This window comes from Somniosus microcephalus, chromosome 4 (assembly GCF_052327205.1).
Source record: "Somniosus microcephalus isolate GS21.2 chromosome 4, FLI_Smic_1.0, whole genome shotgun sequence".
Classification (NCBI taxonomy): Eukaryota; Metazoa; Chordata; class Chondrichthyes; order Squaliformes; family Somniosidae; genus Somniosus; species Somniosus microcephalus.
The window spans coordinates 217,505,691-217,528,075 of NC_140990.1; the positions used below are offsets into that span (position 1 = coordinate 217,505,691).

Here is a 22,385-nt window from a genome sequence, read left to right on the forward strand (position 1 = left end):
AGCGACTGGTGCACAAGGACACCCAGGTCTCGTTGCACCTCCCCTTCTCCCAATCTATTGGTGCTCAGATAATAATCTGCCTTCCTGTTTTTGCCACCAAAGTGGATAACCTCGCATTTATCCACATTATCCTGTATCTGCCATGCATCTGCCCAATCACCCAACCTGTCCAAATCATACTGGAGATTCTCGGCATCCTCCTCACAGCACACACACCCACCCAGCTTTGTGTCGTCAGCAAACTTGGAGATATTACATCTAGTTCCCTTGTCTAGATCGTTAATATATATTGTGAATAGCTGAGGTCCTAGGACCGATCCCTGCGGTACCCCACTAGTCACTGCCTGCCACTCGGAAAAAGACCCATTTATTCCAACTCTTTGCTTTCTGTCTGCTAACCAGTTCTCTATCCAAGTCAATACCTTGCCCCCAATCCCATGTGCCTTAACTTTACACACTAATCTCTTATACGGGACCTTATCGAAAGCCTTCTGAAAGTCCAAATACACCACATCCACTGGTTCTCCCTTATCTATTCTGCCAGTTACATCCTCAAAAAATTCCAGTAGATTAGTCAAGCACGATTTATCTTTTGTAAATCCATGTTGACTTTGTCCGATCCTGTCACTGTTTTCCAAGTGCCCTGCTATTACATCTTTTATAATGGACTCTAGCATTTTCCCCACGACTGATGTCAGGCTTGCCGGTCTATAGTTCCCCGTTTTCTCTCTACCACCTTTTTTGAACAGTGGGGTAACATTAGCTACCCTCCAATCCATGGGAACTGTTCCAGAGTCTATAGAATTTTGGAAGATGACCAGCAATGCATCTACTATTTCTAGGGCCACTTCCTTAAGTACCCTAGATTGTAGATAATCAGGCCCTGGGGATTTATCGGCCTTCAATCCCGTCAATTTCCCTAACACCATTTCCCTACAAATAATGATTTCGTTCGGTTCCTTCCTCTCATTAGACCCTATGTTCCCCGACATCTCTGGGAGGTTATTTGTGTCCTCCTTTGTGAAGACAGCACCAAAGTGGCATAATAAAACTCACTACGCACTTGGTTCAAGTATAAAGCAAGGCTTTAATCAACTTGTTTCAAAACATGGAGGTCTAGTTATCTTTCACTAGTTCCTGTTGACAAAATGTTCTGGGCAAGCTGGGCCCACGCCCGAGTATTTATACTCCTTGGACGGCGCCACCAGCTGGCCGTCCAGTGTTATTTCATGAGTCTTTCTTCATGGATCATATGATTCATAACATTTATCCTCCCTAAAGATTTGGAAGTCCGATGACTTCCTTTTAACGGATTAGCTGGACCACGAATAGCCGCAGTCTTTTAGCTCTTCGCTTGTGGCTTGAAGGCACGTCTCCCCGGACTGTGTCTGGGTCCCTGGGTCACTTGATCTGTACTGGTAGGTCGACAGGGCCCGTGTCGCCTTGATCGACCTGAGGGAGACTGGGGAGATCGTGACTCCGAGTGCGGGTCCCCACAGGCGCAGAGCTGGCTTCATTTTGTTTGGTAGCCGGGGATTGACTGGCGTCCTGGCTTCGGGTGGCCATCCCATGGGGAGCACTCGGCTCCCTGAGTCGATCCGGTGGAGTAGCCGGCAGATCTCTTGATGTCCCAGGTAGGGTGTCATCTTCAAAGGAGCGCAGAGTGTCGGCATCATTACTGTGAGATCCTCTATCATTTGGGTCCGTGGGACCGGTTGGACAGGGAGCCAGATCTCTGAGTGAAACGGTGGGAGCCCGGCCATCAGGGTACCGCACGTGCGCGTAAGTGGGATTAACGGCCGTTAATTCCACCTCGTCGATGAGGGGATCGTTTTTGGCAGATCGGACGAATCTTCGGAGCAGCACGGGGCCGGGAGCTGCCAACCATGATGGTAGGGACGTCCCATGTGTGGAGCGACGCTAGAACCTGAAGAATCGCTCGTGAGGCGTGAAATTGGACGTGGAAAGAAGAGACCTGATGGAGTGCAACACATCAGGGAGCACAGTTTCCCACTGCTGGTCTGGTAGGTTGCGTGACCTCAGTGCAAGACGAACAGCGTTCAAATGATAGTGTTGTATCTCTCAACCTGTCCGTTACCGATGGGATGATACGGTGTCGTTTTACTTGTGGCGATTCCCCGTTGGGAAAGATAACTTTTGAGTTCGCTTGACATGAAGGAGGGACCCCGATCAGAGTGGATGAAATTGGCCGTACCGCAAAGGGAAAGGACTTGATTGAGGCATTTGATCACTGTGGAAGTAAGCATATTGGGACAGGGGAAAGCAAAGGGAAAGCGTGAATATTTGTCCACCATAGTAAGTAAGTAGGTGTTTCGCGTTGAGGAAGGCAGTGGCCCTTTAAAGTCAATGCTGAGTCGCTGCATAGCGTGTGTGAGCGAGCCATCCGATGGACGGAAGAATTGTGGTTTTAATTCTGCACAAATTCTACAGGAGGAGCATATTCTTTTCACATCTTCCGTAGAAAATGGGAGATTTTTAGTTCGCACAAAATGCAACATACGGGTAACTCCAGGATGGCATAAGTCAGTGTGAAGATCCGCAAGGGTCGAAGTTGACATAGAAGAGCAGAATGCCCGCATGAGGGTATCCGGGGCCACATTTTCTTTGCTGGGTCGATAATGTATGGTGTATCCAAAGGCGGCCAATTCTATCCTCCAGAGTTGTATTTTGTTATTCTTGATCTTAGTGCGTTTCCGGTTATCCAGCATAAAGGCCACGGAGTGCTGGTCGGTTATAAGTGTGAAATGTCGACGAGCGAGAAAATGACTCCATTGACGTACAGCTTTGATGATGGCCGTAGCCTCCTTCTCGACAGGAGGATAATGGAGCTCGCTACCCTGCAAAGTTCTGGACAGAAATGCAACGGGTCGACCACCTTGATTCAAGGTAGCCGAGATCGCCACCTCCGATGCATCACACTCGACCACGAAAGGGAGATTTTCATCAATGGAGCGAAACGTGGCTTTTTCCAGTTGTCGCTCGAGGAGGTTGAAAGCTGAAATAGCCGTTGCCTCCAATGGAAATGACTTCGTGTGAAGCAGTGGCTGGATCTTGTCGGAGAAGTGGGGTATCCACTTCGCATAATAGGTGAACATGCCGAGTGCCCGATGAAGAGAGCTGAGATTCGTGGGGCGGGGCGGGGGGGGGCGGCAGGGGGGAGCTCCTGAAGCGGACGAAGTCGCTCCAGGACCAGTTTGATGACACCGTTGCCCACCCAGTAGCCAAGGATGTTGACTGATGGTACTGATTTCACAGATTTGGACTCATTTAAGGTTAAGTTGCGACGACGGAGAACGTCAAAAATTTTTTGGAGGTTGGCACCATGTTTCTTTTGGTCATGAACAGCAATGGTGATATTATCTAGATATGGAAAAGTGTCCGTTAAGTTCTCCTTTCAACTAGGCTATCCATTGCCCGTTGAAAGACGGCCACCCCATTGGTCACCCCAAATGGAAGGCGACAAAACTGGTAAAGCCGACCATTGGCCTCAAAGGCTGTATACATTTTGTCAGAGTCCTTTAACGGTACTTGATGGTATGCGCTCTTTAAATCAAAAGTTGAAAATACCTTGTAGTTGGCAAGGTTATTGACCATGTCATTGATGCGTGGTAGTGGGTAGGCATCCAGGTCAGTATACTGGTTAATAGTTTGCGAGTAATCGATGCAAAGACGTTTCTTGTGTTGCTTCAGAGGGTTTTTAACAACGACGACTTGAGCCCGCCAGGGAGATGAACATGGCTCAATGATACCGTCAGCTAGAAGGCGAGAGATTTCTGCCTTGATAAAGGATCGATCATCTTGGCTGAAACATTGTGATTTAGTGGCTATGAGCTTACATCAGAGAGAAAGATTGGCAAACAAGGACGGCTCGTCGAGTGAAGCCGCCGAAAGCGCACAGAATGGTACTTTGGAAATAGTAAGCTCCGGCTTTGACCCTCCAAACTCGAAAGTGAGTCTTTTGTGTTGTTTCTGGAAATCCTGTCCCAGGAGGACATCACTGCATAGGTTTTTGAGCACCCCGAGCCGGGTGGAGAAATAAGTGCGGCCATTGAGAATAAGGTCGACAAGACAAAAGCCAGACAAGTTGGTGGTCAGTGTCGTCAGAGTCTTTGCAATTTCCCTGTCCGAGGGGTAAATACGCAGTTTTAACTTACTGACAGCCCGCTCACTAATGAAGCTGTCAGGGCTGCATGAGTCGATTAGTGCGCTCAGAATGTGTCCATTTACCAAAACTTTCGTGGCTGCATGGGACAGGCTTTGGGGAAAAACAGCTGTGATGGGAGGAGGGGCAATTTTACTCCTGACAGCTGTAACCTTAGTAGTGGCTCTTGGGGGAGGAGCAGTTTCATAGATAGCAGCTATAACCTTAGTAGTGGCTCTTGGGGGAGGAGCAGTTTTATAGATAGTAGCTGCAAAACTAACAGGCGCTCTTGACCGGTATACCTTAGAAAAGGGGCCTTTCTTACTAACAGAGGCTCTTGACTGGCATACCTTAGAAAAGTGACCTTTCTTGCTGCAATGATTGCAGGTTGCGTTATGAGCAGGACAAAATTTCCTATAATGGATCGCACCTCCACAGAAGAAACACTTCCTTCCAGATTGCCAAGATGCCACTGGGGCAGGGTCATCATCAGTGAAGGCTTCTAGGGTAGGGTTGTCACCTGCTAGGTTAGAGTCATCATCAGTGAGGGCTTCCGCCCGAGACCTATCGAAGGAGTCGTTAAAAGTGATAGCAGCAGCCCGTGCACGAGGTAAAAGATAGGTATCTGCATTCCTCTTTGCTAAGTCCAGGGAACACGCCTGGTCATAGGCAGCCTGTAACTCGAGGGTTTTATTCTCCAACAGACGCCGGCGTATGAAGGGAGACATAATTCCATTAATAAAGGAATTGCGAATTAGCTCCTTCTGGTATTGCTCAGCTGTGACAGCTTTAAGATTACAATCCTTGCTGAGCCTGCGAAGCTTTTGAAGGAATTCATCAAGTGATTCCCCGGGTTGTTGTCGAGTTGTGGCCAATAGATGCCGAGCAAAAATTTTGTTTGGGGCCTTAACATATAGTCACTGTAATATTAGGATAGCGGAATCATAGTCTACACAGTCTTCGATATAGTCAAACACATGAGGAGATACATAATTGGCAAGTATCTCTAATTTACCAGGAACATTCTCACCACACACCCTGAGGAAGTTGCTGAAGGTATGATACCAGTGTTTCCATACCTTAGCAGTTGTAGGTGAATTCGGGTCCAGGTCAAGATGGGCGGGTCTGAGTAGTTTGTTCATGATAGATTGATTACTACGCCAGAGTTCCCTTCTGCAGTTGAAGTCATAGCTGGCTGTTCCCAAAATTACTCAGAGTGTGGAGTCGATAGCAAGTTGATTAAATTGACGTAATAAAACTCACTACGCACTTGGTTCGAGTATAAAGCAAGGCTTTAATCAACTTGTTTCAAAACATGGAGGTCTAGTTATCTTTCACTAGTTCCTGTTTACAAAATGTCCTGGGCAAGCTGGGCCCACGCCCGAGTATTTATACTCCTTGGATGGCGCCACCAGCTGGCCGTCCAGTGTTATTTCATGAGTCTTTCTTCATGGATCATAAGATTCATAACACAAAGTATGTATTTAATTGGTCTACCATTTCTTTGTTCCCCATTATATTTCCCTTGATTCTGACTGCAAGGGACCTACGCTTGACTTCACCAATCTTTTTCTCTTCACATATCTATAAAAGCTTTTACAGTCAGTTTTTATGTTCCCTGCAAGCTTACTCTCATACTCTATTTCCCCCCTCTTAATTAATCCCTTTGTCATCCTTTGCTGAATCCTAAACTGCTTCCAATCCTCAGGTTTACTGCTTTTTCTGGCCAATTTATCTGTCCTCTCCTTGCATCTTATGCTGTCCCTAATTTCCCTTATTAGCCACGGTTGAGTCACCTTTTTTGTTTGATTTTTATGCCAAACAGGCATATTTCCACACCCTTAGCTGTCTTACATAAGATCACCTCTGAGGTGCCTTCTTTGGAATTTCCAAGCGGCTTTCTTTGAATGCATTGTCCCAACTAGTTTGGTCTCATCTGCAAATTTGACCACTTTGCATTGAATTTATGAATTGAAGTAATTGATGAAAATTAGAAGAGGTAGTGGTACCAAAATGAGCTCTAGGACACCCCACTCAGTTCATCCACTCACACAACATGACTCTTCTAACAAGCTTTCTACCGTTCAGCAAAATTCTTATTCATTCCCAAGATTCACTGTGGATCCCCTTGGGTTTGACCTTTATTAAGAGTTTATAGTGTGGAACTTTGACAAATGCCTTTTGAAAATCTAGGTGCACCCACAGTCCACTCAGTTTGTCACTTCCTCAAATAAGTCAAGGAGATTGATCAGGCAGGATCGATCCCTTCTGATGTCATGCTGGCTGCTGTTTATAAGATTATTGTTGTACAGAAAATCAAGTTGACTCCTGATAATTGAGTCCATTATTTTACACATAATTGAAGTAAGACTAATAGGATTGTACTTTCCTTTTTCTGTTTTATCACCATCCGCCACATTATTCTGTTTACAATCAATGGACACCACCCCAGTATCCAGTGATTCCCTCATAATGATTGTCTGTAGTTCACAACTCTCTCTCCGTACCCTGGAATAAATTCCATCTATCCCTGAGGATTTATTTATTTATTCATTTTGAGCTCTTTTAGCCTGCTAAGGACTTCTGACTAACTTGTATTGAAGTCATTAATGTTGCTTAGGTTACCTCTGGTTGGTGATGTCATGCTGCTTGTGTCTCCCTGAGTGAATACTTGGAGGAAGTAATCATTCAGAGTATTTACTATTTTGTGCTCATTCTCAGCTTTGAGACCATTTGCATCTTTTATAAATTAGATCATTAAAAAAATATATCAACCCATTTACAAGTTACCCCTTTCCTAACAATCCTCTTTGCCAGGCATTTTACCCACACTGCTTGGTCGTTCTGCCTTCCTTGGCCCTTGGTACCTACCCTCTCGGGTCTGTCTGAGTGCTCAAGCTACAGCTTTGTTCATTCATTGCCACCAAAGCCCTGCCACCAAGGACACCCTGAATATTCCTGCTCTGCTTGCTCCTACTTTCTGCTGAGCCCTGCCCTAACTACTCGGAGCTTTGGCATTGCTCCCTGTTTCCTACCAAGAACATCCTGAATACTCCAGCTATGGCTCTGCTCTCTCTTTTCCCTTCCCAAGTACATTAGCCCATTCCCTGCCTGACCTGATCCTAACCTGCCCAGCCCAATCCCGAATGCAGCAGCCAGCTCCCCACCTGACCCAACCCTGAGTGCCGCAGCCAGCTCCCCACCTGACACAACTCATCACTGAGTGCAGCAGCCTCCTTTTCAGGGCACAGTTTCACTGGACTGTCTTTCATTCACTCACTTGTATTAAAGTATGGAAATAATCTCAAAAAAGAATGGATCTCTCTGCTGTTGCTGACTATTCTGTCACTTAATGATGAATGTTTCTTTGTGTACCTTTAGATTCCAAATATGCTTCAGACACTTTGGAAGAGGTCCTGAATTTGCAGTCGGAGGCTTCCGTGGGGAAATGCCACCGATCTGCAAATAAAATGCTTGTATACCTGGTGGTCCGGGAGGTGTGGAGATTTGCGGTCCTGGGCCTCTCCGGGTACCCACGGGTAGAGGACCATGCATCACAGGGGCGCATGCGGTTCGCAAGTGCCCCTGGGATCACGTGGGCCGGCCCAACAAATGAAAGAAGGGGATTCCCCATTCATGCTTATGGGGATTCCATTTACGTATGGAATCTCCATAAGCATGAATGGGAACACCCCGAAAAATACATCTACACAACAAATAAATTAAAAAATATATATATTTAAAATTAATTAAAATGCCATTAATTAAATATTTAAAACAAAAATTAAATTTTTTGAAAAATAGATTTAAATATTTTAAAGGGGCTAAAAATAACTTTACCTTATTGTACAGGTTTTTTAATGTTTAAATGATTGGAAAAAAAGTTATTTTAATGGTTTTTTTAAACTCTTACCCTGGTAAAAGCAAGCCTTACACCTGCTTTTACCAGGCATAAGAATTTCACGGGCATTCGTTGTGCAAATAGACCAACTCTCCACCTGCAGATGCCCTTTTCCCAGGGATGCGTTGGATCTACATAGCATACATAAGACATAGGAGCAGGAGTAGGTCATTTGGCCCCTTGAGCCTGTTCCGCTATTCAATAAGATCATGGCTGTTCTGATCTTGGCCTCAACTCCACTTCCCTGCCCGCTCCCCATAACCCTTGACTCCCTTACCATTCAAAAATCTGTCTATCTCCACCTTAACTATATTCAATGACCCAGCCTCCCCAGCTCTCTGGAAAAGAGAATTCCAAAGATTCACGACCCTCTGAGAGAAGAAATTCCTCCTCATTTCCGTTTTAAATGGGCGACCCCCTTATTCTGAAATTATACCCCCTAGTTCTAGATTGCCTCATGAGGGGAAACATCCTCTCTGCATCTACCCTGTCAAGCCCCTTCAGAATCTTATATGTTTCAATAAGATCCTCTCTCATTCTTCTAAACTCCAATGAGTATAGGCCCAACCTGCTCATCCTTTCTTCATAAGACAACCCCTTCATCTCTGGAATCAACCTCGTGAACCTTCTCTGAACTGCCTCCAATGCAAATATATCCTTCCTTAAATAAGGAGACCAAAACTGTACACAGTACTCCAGGTGTGGTCTCACCAATGCCCTGTACAGTTGTAACAGGACTTCCCTACTTTTACACTCCATTCCCTTTGCAATAAAGGCCAACATTCCATTTGCCTTCCTAATTACTTGCTGTACCTGCATGCTAACTTTTTGTGATTCATGTACAAGGACCCCCAGATCCCTCTGTACCTCAGCATTTTGTATTCTCTCCCCATTTAAATAATAATTTGCTTTTTTATTTTTCCTACCAAAGTGGATAACCTTGCATTTTCCTACATTATACTCCATCTGCCAGATTTTTAGCCCACTCACTTAGTCTATCTATATCCCTTTGGAGATTCTTTGCATCCTCCACACAATTTGCTTTCCCACCTATCTTTGTATTCTTGACAGATCACAAGTTCAGCCTTTTCGTGCATGCGCTTTGCATGCAAAAACCCGGACCTTGCGTGGCCCTTACGAGCGCGTATGCATCTCATACGCACCCGTAAGAGCCACAAATTACCGGCCTTAGTCATATTTTATGGCACTGTTAGAACTACAGGCTTTTAGTCTTGCAATCCTTCCTTACATGCTGGCTCCACGCTCCTAGAATAACCACTAAATCAAACGTAGTTTCCCTTCGGGACTTTCAATAGATAATTTAACTCTTTAAAGGAATAGACTATTAAAGGTGATGTGTAGTTTACTGAATTTTTGCAAAATCTCTCCTGGGTACCATCAAAAAGCTCTGTTAAAGTAAAGGATTTTTTCTCAAAATCCACTGTTCCCATTCATGATATCACTGGAGTCACAAAGGGGTTGTTCTTTGTAAAATGTCTGCCCCAGACTAACTCAATTCAGCTGGTCTAAAGTATAAAATACATAAGTTAGAGTAATTGAGAAACAGTGATAAATGTACAGATATCTCTTCATAACATTTTTAGTTATTTGACAATTAAGTAGAACGTACTTCCCTTTATAAAGAAGTTTGTCTGTCTTGGGTGGTAGACACGTTTTTGTTCTCTAGAAAGCAGGGAACAAGAAAAGGCCAATTAGTCAATTAAGCCTGTTTTGAAACCCCTCCATGTACATTTTTCATCATTGTGGACTCACCAACTTAATTTCTTGAGAAAGTGAACAACAGAGGTAACATTTTCAAGAAAATAAAAATGGTCAGATTATAATCTTAAACAGTGACGGCTGCCAATGAACCGGAAGCTGCTGCCAACGAACCAGAAGCTGCGCAGAAGCATTCTGCACATAAATATTAACTTTCAGTAGTTCATAAGTTGGTAGAAACGCCAATTTAACTTTTAATTTTAATTTTATCTTTGGCTTAGTTCGGCAGCGCATAAATGTTACCTTTCATTAGTTCAAAAGCGCCTAAATGGTAACTTTCATAAGTTGATAACATTTTCTTATCCTGATGCGGCTCAGTTCGACAGCAGCGATCACTTTTCCCCGTGCGGGTCAGTTTGGCAGCAGCGATCTCTTTTCCCCATCCCCTCCTCTCCTTTCTCTCTCACCAAACTGTGGGAAGTCCAGCAAGAACAACCAAAAAACCATTGGAACTGTGCATGCGCAACTACTTCATTTAGTTGGCAGCAATCGCGTCCAATCTTAAAATCTTGATTTAGCATTTTATCTACTTTGTCCAACTCTGACCAGTTGTACGCACAACTGACATTACCAGGATTCTAGTTGCAGTTTTTCATAAAGCGCTTTTACATTGCAGTACTATTTTGATAAGAATGGCAATAAACCAGCCTTCCAGCACTGATTTTTTTTTTCCATTTCCATTTCAACTCGGTGCCATTCGTATCAGGCAGAAGCAGAACCAGAGAATCCATCAGCGGCTCAAAAGACACGGGCCTAGAAATTGGGTTTTGGCGCAGCAACGGCTTTAGCGCCGGAAGTTAGTGCCGGAGCTAAGTCGCGCTGGTCGGGCCAAAAATTCACAACTTCTGCGCCCAAACGGCTGCCGGCGCTGCTGAAAGCTGTTAGCGCCTGAAAACTGGCGCTATGCGCTGAATTTCGGCGCTATTCCGGCGCTGCGGCGCCCGCTGCGGTGCGGCAGGTTCGGGAAGTGCAGGCCTCCTCCTTCCCTTAAGGAGGACCTGCCTGCACCCGGCCGCGGCCCGCGATAATCTTATTAAAAATGAGCTCGGCACCTCGGACAAGTGCCGGGCTTGCTTCTGTTCCGGGGGGGGGGGGGGAAGTCCGGGGAGGGAGCTGCGGCCAGGCGGGCGGCGGGGAAAGCGGCCGGCCGCCGCGGGGCCTTTAATGCGCTGGCGCAAACTTGTGCAAGGCACCTCTGCCAGAACGTTGCTTGCGGCTGCCACGGGCGAGGCGGCCGCAAGTCAATTTCCCAGTTCGGGCGGGTTACCATGGCAACTGGGACGCTGCGCACACCGATGACGTCATCGGTGCCGGCGCAGCGCTACCGGTCTACCGCGGCGGAAGGGCCCCAGGCAATTTAGGCGCCGGCGCCAATTGCAGCGCTAGGCCCTCCAGCGCCGCAAAATCGGCGCTAAGGGCACTGAATTTCTAGGCCACGGTGTGTTGGCTGAAGCGTTTAAATATAAAAAGGCCTATAGAATCATCCAGGTCTACACTTATATTCTTATAGTCTTTACACTTTTTCTGAACCAGATAGTTATCCACTTCTTTTTTTAAAGGAGTTAGTGAACATATTAACTGTTGCACAATTTCCCAGCCAATAGTGTAGCTTTCCATTTTTTTAGTGGCTCCAGATTGGCTGTCAGATTGGATCAAATATCTTAGCTCTCCATGGTAGCAGGAAAAGATTTTCAAGTTTCTTTTAAGTCTCTTTGATTGTCCAATTCCTTAGAACAGTTGTAATTGGTTATTGATTTGCTATATTTAAAGTGAAATGAAGACTTTTCTTTAAACAGACCCCAGATAGGAAATGGTTAATCTTTGATGGACCAGTTGATGCAGTCTGGATTGAGAATATGAACACTGTGCTGGATGATAACAAGAAATTGTGTCTGATGAGTGGGGAGATCATTCAGATGTCTCCCCAAATGAGTCTTATATTTGAACCAATGGATCTGGAGGTTGCTTCCCCTGCTACTGTAAGTAGTCATATATTAATTTTGATGCAAATATAAGGCTGATTCCACGACTGAGTGCTTCCAGTGAGTAGTGGCATCCACAGAAGGGTACAAGTCGGGAAAGCTCGGGCCTACAGCCCATGATTTTCTATTCACTAATTTAAATTGATGGAAAAATCACAGGTTGCGGGCAATGATTTCCCAACCCTTGGCCTGTACAAGCGCTTCGCCTTGCTGGGAGCACCCAATCATGGAATCAGCCCTTAGTGTAACAAATGTTATCAAAATTATCGCTTCAGACTTGATGCTGTGAATAGAAAGGAAACATAGGGAGAGTCTGAAGACATCTTGGCCAAGAAATTCGGGGGTTTAGTGTCGGCTGTTACCTTCCGATTCGGGGAGAAAAATGGCGGCCGCTGCACTTTCACCTGCTGCCGGTGCGGGGAGTTGCATTTTCTGGCAGCTTTCTGGAAGGCCTACAGCGTTTGTGGGTCAGCCAATCAATGGGTGAAACCTTGTGGAACAAGCTTTTAGCTCAGCACTGAACACCTGTACAAAACTGTAAATCCCTCAGGGGATTCCCAGCCAATTAAAAAAACAAATTCCTAAAGAGCATCAGATTTTCTAGAACTCCATTGCAACATTTGAAGATCATCTCTGATAAGACCGCTTTTAGCTTTATGATAGCGTCACCCCCTAGCAACTCTGGACTCAACTGCTTAAGATTTTAAGGAATTATAATTAATTTATTCAAAATTCCATAACCAATTATTTATCAAATAATTATTTTGTGTCGAGTATGAAAGACCCACCAAAAGCTGGCATGATCACTACACATTTAAACACTTTCAAGTGTAACCATTGTGGAAAGATTAGTGTTACAGAGAATGCAGATGCATTCATTTCATGAATTATGAAAAAATCAACAAACATAGTTAATAATCGGGTGGCAGGTAATATTGTTGTAACAAGTGCGGCAACTGTTCTGTACATAGTCTACAGGTTCGCTTGTTTCTTCCCCATTCTCCTTCACTGCAAGCGGCACACAGACATGACTTTCGGCCTCCTGCTGAGCTTGTCGCTGGAAAGAGTGCATTACACCACAAATTCTCCGCACCGCTCATGTTAATTAGCAGGCAGCGCCAAAATGCCTGCCAATGTTCCCTCTTATTTTTTTTGATGGGTTGGAGGGGTGGGCTGAGTGGCCCATTCACAGTTTCGCGAATGCGCGAAACTTACCATTGGAAAAAGCCGGTCCTGGGCTGCACAAGACTGGCAGAGAGCTGTGTGGCCGTGTAACGTATAGGGAACATTGTTGCCTGCACTCTCTTGGCGGGCGCCCAGTAGCCTTGGCCGGCATTGTTACCGGCGGGTTACCAACATACTGGAATTTCTCGGCCTTTGTATTTAGCATAAATTTACAATTTTTAAAGAAGTTTTTTTGTATTAACTTCATCATCTACTTGATAAATTAATGGTGGGGAATTTCCACTGAGCTGTTCCCGCTCCACTGCCTTAAGTTTACCGTAAGTACGGTGGAAACTCCGTTTTTACGCACTTCTGGCAGTGAAGCGAGAGCAGCTTCAAGGACGTTTCTGGGCAATGTGTTTTTAGAAACTGGAATTTGTACCAGATTGCAAACTACTTTTTTTTTATGAGAATATTTGTTCATTATATTTCAGGTTTCAAGGTGTGGAATGGTCTACATGGAACCTCTTATGATGGGATGGAAGCCTGTAATGGTATCTTGGATGAATAAGATGCCTCCTGGTGTTAGTCCCATGCACAAGGAATTAATTGAAGGGTTGTTTGACAGAATGGTGCCAGTGTGCCTTCAATTTATTCGAAAAACAGCAAGGGTAACAAGCTGGTTATAAGTCTCTTGCGTCTAAATAGAATGTGATTCCTGCAAACATAATATAATTTTAATATATTTTTATATATATCGATATACATATATATGCATCTACATATATATTCACTCCTAACCTATCATAACCTAACATTTTTTCCACAGGAATTTTAAAAAACTACATAGAAACTAGTGGTGCAGCCAGTATGCAACTCAATGGCCTAGTATGATGATGCCAAGTATCATTGAGTTAGCAAGTTGTGGGTTCAAGTCCCACTTCCGATTGAAAATTCAGAGGGTGTACTGCATTGTTAGAGGTGCTGTCATTCGGATAAGACATTAAACCAAGGTCCCTCTGGGAGGATGTAAAAGATCGCACAGCACTATTCGAGTTCTCCCAGTGTCCTGGCCAACATTTATCTCTCAACAAACATCACTTAACAGCAGAGACTGAGGCCTACAAAACAAGTTAAATCGGGGCCAAGAGGTGACTGCAAAGCCTTCTCCCTTCATGGGAGAACCTTCGGGCCATTACTGATGCATTCTGAGGCCTACTGCTACCGTCCCCATGATAAGCCCAAGAAGCTGTAACAGCATGGCAGCTGGGAGTGAAATCTGCTGGTAACCCTGGCCCCCCTTTCCTGTTGCCATTTACAATCAGTAGTTGAAGGAAGGCCAAGCAACAATCCCGTTAATAGGCATCACTGTCTGAATTTTCCATCATTCTCCGACACACTCTCGCTGATTTTGGGTGGAATCTTGGAAGAGAATCCAGTCCTATAATTCTTCCTTTTTAGTCCCAATTGAATACATTAACCACAAAACAACTCTAACAATCACGTAGACCTCCCTGTTGTTAGTAAAGAGTTTAAAAACATCCAGTTTCGTTGCCGAACTCTGGAGACCATTTTCATTGCAATGCTTGGTATTTAATCATGAGTGAAATAAATGGAATAATGTAACTACATTGAGGTGCTGCAAACACTGACAAGCACTGCACCCAGGCTCTCGCATGCATGCAGGGAGTTTCTCTTCCCTTCCAAGGGCAGAAGAGACACCCCAGGAGATCAACACAGTCTGGTTGCACATTGCACAGGAGGGCAAAAGCAGGGATGTCATCAGGAGTACCTGGTTGCAGTGGCGCAAATCTTTCAGTAGATCATGAAACGTTACTGCAAAGCCACACTTAACCTCATCCTGCTGTGCCACTCACCACATTCCCATAACTCTGCCTTCCCTACCCTACTCCTGCACATCCTTAATCACACCAACTTACCTTGCACCTCCACCCATCCCTCTCTCTCTACATTATCACTTCCCCAACTCACTAGCCACTTCTCACACCCCCCTCATCCTAGTGCAATCATACCAACTAACAACGCATAAGGGTAGGCACTTGGGTGTTTTATGCAATGTTCATGTAAATTTTCTGTTATTGCATTGTCGAACATTGAACTCTTTGGGGGTGATTTTATGATGGGGATGTGTTGGAGGCGGGACTGCTGCTTGGCAGGTTGATGTCCCTCCTCCATCGATTTGTGGCCAACCCACGCTATTTTCCCTTGATTGACCTTGTTAAGCCCGCCCAGCAGTTAAGTATCTTAAATGCCTCCCCCGCCGCTTGGTGTCAGGTCTGTTCTGAAATCGCAGACCCGACACTTTGGAAACTTACATGGAGGCGGGGTCACAGCGGGTTCCCAGCCTGCTGTCAATCATTTCGATTTTGACAGCAGACCCGCCTCCAAACCCGCCCTCTGAGCACCGGCAAAATCGCAGCCTATATTCCTCTATATCCCACATAATTGATTGGGACACTTTGGTGGTTAGTATGCCATATCTCGTTTGACTTGAAATGTTGCACTGTTAATTTGTTCTGTAGCCACATAATTTCAGTTTTGAGATGAATAACAAACAGTGGAAACAGTACTGATGTAAAAGACTTTGGGGGTGGAATTTCTATGGGTGTACTCCCGCTACTCAGTTATAACCTCAGAACCTTTACGCCATTTTTCCAGGCTTTCCGCAACTCCTCGCCTGCTTTTTAACAAAGCCAGTCTCCTACTCATAGTTCATTATAAATGCTAACCCTGAATAACAAAGTTCTCAAATTTTCCTTTCAAACTACAGGAACTAGCTCCTACTGCTGACACTGGCTTGGTACGGTCACTGATGAACCTTATGGACTGTCTAATGGGAGAATTTACAGATGCAGCCAAAATCAAGCTAATGAATGAACGAGATATTTGTTCTTGGATTGAGGTAGGCATTACTTTTGATGTGGATAAATTTAGAAGTTTACATCTTTCTGAGGCATAGTCGTATGAAAAGATTTTTGTGATTTTTTAAAAATGTATTTGGGGATGTTTTTATGTAAGCATATACCATAAAAACTGCCAATGTAAATGTAGTGTATGTGCCTTTAAGAGCCCCCTGTGTACTGTAATGCCGGTAATGGCCACTCGGGCTATATAAGCCTGTATATTGTGTTGTATCAGTTAGTTCACCTCCAGACTTTGTTCAGTAAACACCTGTGAAACCAACTCCTGCCTTCAGTGTCTCTATTAACACACGGATACAACAGTGGTGACGAATTGGAAACGGACTTACCTGCAATTCGGCAGCACCTCAAGGACATCGATTCCTCAGACGTCCAAAGTCGAAGAAAAGCAAGAAAAAAAAAACTGTGGTTTCACCAGCTAGCCGAGCTGGTGGCAGGTACTGCAATAATCCTTCCTGGGCGGCGGGCTGGGGCTCCATTGGCTGGCACTGCAACGAGGACAAGCAGCGAAGGCGGAGGCAAACAGAAACAGACGGGGGGAGCACTCTGGAGACGGCCGGCGCTGCAAAGCAGGTTGGCGTTCGGACCTAGCAGAGGGGGGGAAAAGTCCCAGAGGGTCCGGCGGGAACGAGTCTCCACCTGTAAATTAAAAAAAACGCGGAAAACAGCGTTGTCAGCAGCAGCAGCGGCGGGAAAGCGCGGGAAGAGCCATATTTTTTCTGCAGGAAAGTGCGGGAAGTGCCATTTTTTTTCCAGGATGCCTAAGGCTGGCAATATTGATGCTTTTGATAACGATATAGAGGATTGGACCACATATGTGGAAAGAGTGGAGGTATATTGCACAGCAAATGGAATAGAAAATGATAAAAAAGCGTCAGTACTTCTAAATCTAATGGGCACAAAGACATACGGGCTGTTACGAAACTTAATCACTCCAGCCAAACCAAAGGACAAGAATTGTTGATACCCTACAGGAGCACTTAAACCCAACACCGCTGCTGATGGCGGAACGATTCAAATTCTTCAAGAGGAATCAGCACAAGAATGAAAGTAACGCTGATTACCTCACCGAATTAAGAAAGCTATCAAAGCACTGCCAATTCGGGGCAGGATTGGCAGATTCTCTTCGAGACAAATTCGTCTGCGGTCTCCTAAGTGAAGGAACACAGAATAGGCTGCTTTCTGAGAAAGATTTGACACTGGACAAGGCTTTCAGTATGGCTGTGTCATACGAAGCAGCCGCAAGAGGAGCTGCAGAGATACAGCAAAAGACACAGGACTTCGGCACCCATGAAATGACACAGGGTTTCGAGAGATGTTATCGCTGCGGCAGATCCACCCATGACCAGAGGGACTGCTGGTTCAAGGACAAAGCATGCAGGCAATGCGGAAAGATTGGACACATTGCACGGGTATGCTGATCTGGACAAAAAAAATCCATGGACAGGAAAGAAAAAATCAATAAAGAAAAGTACAGAAAGGTACAAATGATGACGGACAGTAGCTCCGAAGACCAGAAGAGCGATAGCGACTCCGGAAACAAGAGACTAAGCTGTCTCAAATTACATAATGTAATTGCCAAAGAAGATTACCAGACCATTTGGGTTACCCTCACGATAGCAGGGTCCCCAGTTAAAATGGAGCTAGATACAGGATCAGCTCTGACCGTCATAAATCGACGGGATTACGAGCGGCTATTTCCGCATATACCTTTAAAAGACACATCCATTATCTTGAAAACATATACGGGGCAGAAAGTATACCCCAAAGGAAAAATAAGGGTGCCTGTTGTATACAACGGCAAGAAAATACAGAAGTTGTATTTATACGTTCTACAAGATGGTGGTCCACTGCTGTTGGGACGTGAATGGATCAGGAAGATACGTTTAGACTGGCACTCCATTCAGGCACTGACGATGACCAGTAAGAAAAAAAATGATGATGATGTCATACCTGAACGATTAAAAGACATCTTGGTCAACGCCAAGGAAGTGTTTCAACAGGAACTAGGAACCTTGAAAGGCATCACCGCCTCAATAAAAGTGGAAGATGCGGCAATTCCCGAGTTTTTTAAGGCAAGGCCAGTGCCATAAGCAATTCGTCCAGCAGTCGAGGCAGAGCTGGAGAATTTGGAAAAGGCAGGCGTATTATCCAAGATAGATTGGAGCGAGTGGGCAACACCCATCGTCCCGGTCATGAAGAAAACGTTGAATAATGATAAATCTGAAGAACAGAGAAAAATTCGCATCTGTGGAGACTTCAAGGTGACTGTAAACCCGGTCCTTCACACGGTACAGTATCCTCTTCCGAGGATAGAAGATATTTTCGCCTCACTATCCGGAGGGAAACGTTTCACCAAAATTGACTTGGCACAGGCATATCTACAGATGGAGGTTGAAGAGGCCTCTAAAAAGTATCTCACGATAAATACACACAAAGGCCTGTACCAGTACAATCGACTGGTTTTCGGAGTAGCATCAGCTCCAGCTATCTGGCAAAGAGCTATGGAGCAAGTCCTCCAAGGGGTTCCAGGGACTCAATGCTACCTAGACGACATCCTTGTAACAGGAGAAAACGACAACGAGCACCTTGCCAATTTGGAGCAGGTGCTCACTGGGCTGAGAGAACGGGGCCTACGAGCAAATCGCCCCAAGTGCGAATTTTTCCAGAAACAAATATCATATTGTGGCCACATAATTAATAAGGAAGGGTTGCATAAGTCACCTGACAAAATTGAAGCGGTCATAAAAGCCCCAGCACCTGAAAATGTTTCACAATTAAGGTCGTTCCTGGGATTGATAAATTACTATCATAAATTTTTACCGAACTTATCAACTCTTCTGCACCCTCTTAATGAACTGCTACAAACAGGAGTAATTTGGAAATGGAGCGAAGACTGTAAACGTGCCTTCCATAAATGCAAAGACTTAATCACGTCCAAGGAAGTTTTGGCTCATTACAACCCATCACTGCCAATCAGACTGGCGTGCGATGCATCCCCTTACAGCGTAGGAGCGGTATTATCGCATAGATTCCCTGATGGCTCGGAGCTGCCGATAGCTTTTGCATCACGCTCATTGAACTCAGCTGAGCGTAACTATGCCCAAATTGACAGGGAAGCACTCAGCCTGGTATGGGGAGTGAAGAAATTCAACCATTACCTACACGGACAAAAATTTACCTTGTTGACTGACCATCAACCCCTCATCTCCATATTCAACCCTAAAAAGGGTGTTCCCATTATGACAGCGCAAAGGCTACAGAGGTGGTCCCTTTTTCTAGGGGCACACCAATATGACATAGAATACAAAGGATCAAAACAGCATGGGAATGCTGACGGTTTATCGCGCCTACCGTTGCCAACGGTAGAAGAGGCACCTACAGTAGACCCAGTGGAGATGTTCCACTCTACCATAGTGGAATGTCTACCAGTAACAAATTCTGCCATTGAAAGGGAAACGAGAAATGACCCGACTCTCTCACGAGTCTACGATTTAACAGTGAAGGGATGGCCAGCACACGGCGAACCACTGTTGCCAGCATTCTCGCAAAGAAGAGAACAGCTGTCAGTGTGCCGAGGAACCTTGATGTGTGGATCCAGAGTGGTGATTCCACCCAAACTCCAGGATAAAGTGCTAAAGGAGCTTCACGAGGGGCATCTGGGTGGAGTGAAAATGAAGAACCTAGCCAGGGCGTTTGTATGGTGGCCAGGTATCGATGGAGACATCGAAGAAATGACCAAGAGCTGCCTAGGATGCCAGAAGGTCCAAAACGCTCCACCACAAGCCCCTCTACATCCATGGGAGTGGCCCTCATCTCCATGGCAAAGGGTACACATCGACTTTGCTGGTCCATTTATGGACTCAATGTTCTTAATCGCGGTTGATGCACACTCCAAGTGGCCGGAGGTAATAAAGATGTCCTCCACCACCACGGAAAAAACCATCACAGTATTAAGGACCATATTTGCCAGGAATGGGCTGCCTGAACAGATCTGCTCTGATAATGGACCGCAATTTGTGTCCGAAGAATTCAGGAAGTTCTTAAAAAACAATGGGGTTAAACACTACACGTCCGCCCCATACCATCCCGCCACCAATGGATTGGCTGAAAGGTTTGTCCAGACCTTCAAGAAGGCCATAAAGGCCATGGGTAATGAAGACATAAAACTTCAGCATAAGGTAGATAACTTCTTGTTTGCATACAGGAATGCAACACATATGGTTACAAAACAAACTCCCGCCATGATGTTCTTCAATAGAAGCCTAAGATGCTGGTTGGATTTGATCAAGCCAAACATCAGAAGGGACGTGGAGAACCGGCAATTTCAAGGCATGAATGAAAGGCCAACTCAAACCTTCCAGATAGGTCAACAAGTTTTGGCCCGGGACTACCGTACCGAGAAATGGCAGCCTGGAACTATTTGCACACGACTAGGACCGCTGATGTATACCGTGGACATTGGAGAAAGCATAATAAGGCGCCATGCTGACCAGATCATAGAGTCATCCGAAAAGGGACAACCTACACCACAACTCTATACGCCTAATGATGAAGTAGAGATACCCATAGTATCTACCTCCGATCCGGTGATACTGGAACCAGAGGAACCCGACACTGGCATTCAAGCCGAATCAGCCTTGCCAAAAGAACCTACTACACCACCAGAAACTACTACACCACCGAGGCGTTATCCGGACCGAGTCAGGAAGCCTCCAGAGAGACTGACTTATAATTGATTAACTGCAGCAATGTGTAGATTATTGTTCTTGTAACATGTAATTAATGATTACTTAAAATATTATGTACTGGTTGGCTAGGGGGGGAGGAATTGTAATGTATGTGCCTTTAAGAGCCCCCTGTGTACTGTAATGCCGGTAATGGCCACTCGGGCTATATAAGCCTATTGTGTTGTATCAGTTAGTTCATCTCCAGACTTTGTTCAGTAAACACCTGTGAAACCAACTCCTGTCTTCAGTGTCTCTATTAACACATGGATACAACAGTAAACATTATAATATAAATTTCTGATGTAAACTCCTAACCTGTCATAGTTTACTTGCAGGCCTGCCACCACTAGTCATGCTTTGGTGCCTCCCAAATGCCATCCGCTAGCTCCCTCATTATTTGATCTCCTCAGCCTCTGGCCCTTTTCCTTGGCTTGGTTCCCCTGTTCTGATTTGAGATTCCCTGTGAGGCTCCCTGCTGTGCTCTCCACCCCCGTTTTAATTGTCCTACCTCACTCCTGCTCTTAATTAAAAATTGATCTTTGGGCTCAGAGCTGGGGGACAGGCCGACAGCCAAAAATATATGTGCCTGGTCTCCGGCCCACTCCTTCTACCCCAATCCCAACTCTTCTCAGTCTCACGAAGGCTGCATTTCGTACAGTGACTCCCCGTGCCTGTTGGATCCCATGATCAATGTTATGGGAGGTTCACTAGTGTTGTTTATAATGTCCATTGCAATTGAAAAATTGAGATTTTACACGCTGTAAATTCTGCTTTATAAGTCACATTGTCATGCATATGTTTCTATCTTCCAGGTGTGGTGGAATAATGTGTACATAGGATTTTATGAAAAATTTAAATTGCTTTTACTTATTAATGGTTAAATTTAAGCTATTTTAACTATCCAGGTGCCGCACATGAACTTGCTCATCTGTGGCCAGCACTTCCTTGTTTGAACACAATATTAGTGAAAAAAATAGATCTCAACACATCTATGATGAATCCTTGCTGTACCTTAAAGCCTGCTTGCTGCCAATGAAAATCTTTCTTTAAAAAGTTGTTCCCACCTCCAAAATGGATATTGGAAACAGAGAAGGAGAAGAAGACAGCTAAATTAAAGATTTAAAGAATAAAATAAAATAAAAAGCTGGAAAGATTGGGCTAGGTAGGTGGATAGCATGTTTCAGGAGGTGGTCACTCCGCAGCTAAGGAGTGTGCAGGCAGAGAGGAAATGGGTGACCACCAGACAGAAGAGGAGGACCAGGCAGGTAGAGCAGGAGTCCCCTGAGTGCATCTCGCTCTCCAACCAGTATTCTGTTCTCAGTACTGGTGAGGGCGATGGTTCCTCTGGGGAGTACAGCCAGAGCCAAGTCCACGGCACCACGGGTGGCTCAGCTGCACAGGGGGTAGGAGGAAGATAGGGAAAGGAATAGTGGTAGGGGATTTGATAGTTAGGGGAGCAGACTGGTGTTTCTGTGGCCGCAGATGTGATTCTATGATGGTATGTTACCTCCCTGGTGCCAAGGTTAAGGATGTCACCAAGCGGCTGCAGAACATTCTGAGGGGGGAGGGTGAACAGCCAGAGGTCGTGGTCCATATCGGTACTAACGACATAGGTGGAAAGAGGGATGAAGTCCTGCAGGCAGATTTCAGGAAGCTAGGAAATAGATTAAAAAGCAGGACCTCAAAGGTAATAATCTCTGGATTACTCCCAGTGCCACGCGCGAG

At 45.2% G+C, this 22,385-nt stretch overlaps 1 protein-coding gene across 2 annotated transcripts in view; it reads left to right on the forward strand.

The window, feature by feature from the left end:
• The window catches only part of dnah7 (dynein, axonemal, heavy chain 7), an 816,199-nt gene that overhangs the window by 308,982 nt on the left and 484,832 nt on the right, over positions 1 to 22,385 (forward strand). For both annotated transcript variants that reach the window (XM_085985836.1, XM_085985837.1), the window contains exons 31-33: positions 11,639 to 11,821; positions 13,483 to 13,659; positions 15,780 to 15,911. In XM_085985836.1, coding sequence (XP_085841962.1) covers positions 11,639 to 11,821; positions 13,483 to 13,659; positions 15,780 to 15,911 — 492 coding nt within the window. The remainder of the gene's footprint in view (positions 1 to 11,638; positions 11,822 to 13,482; positions 13,660 to 15,779; positions 15,912 to 22,385) is intronic.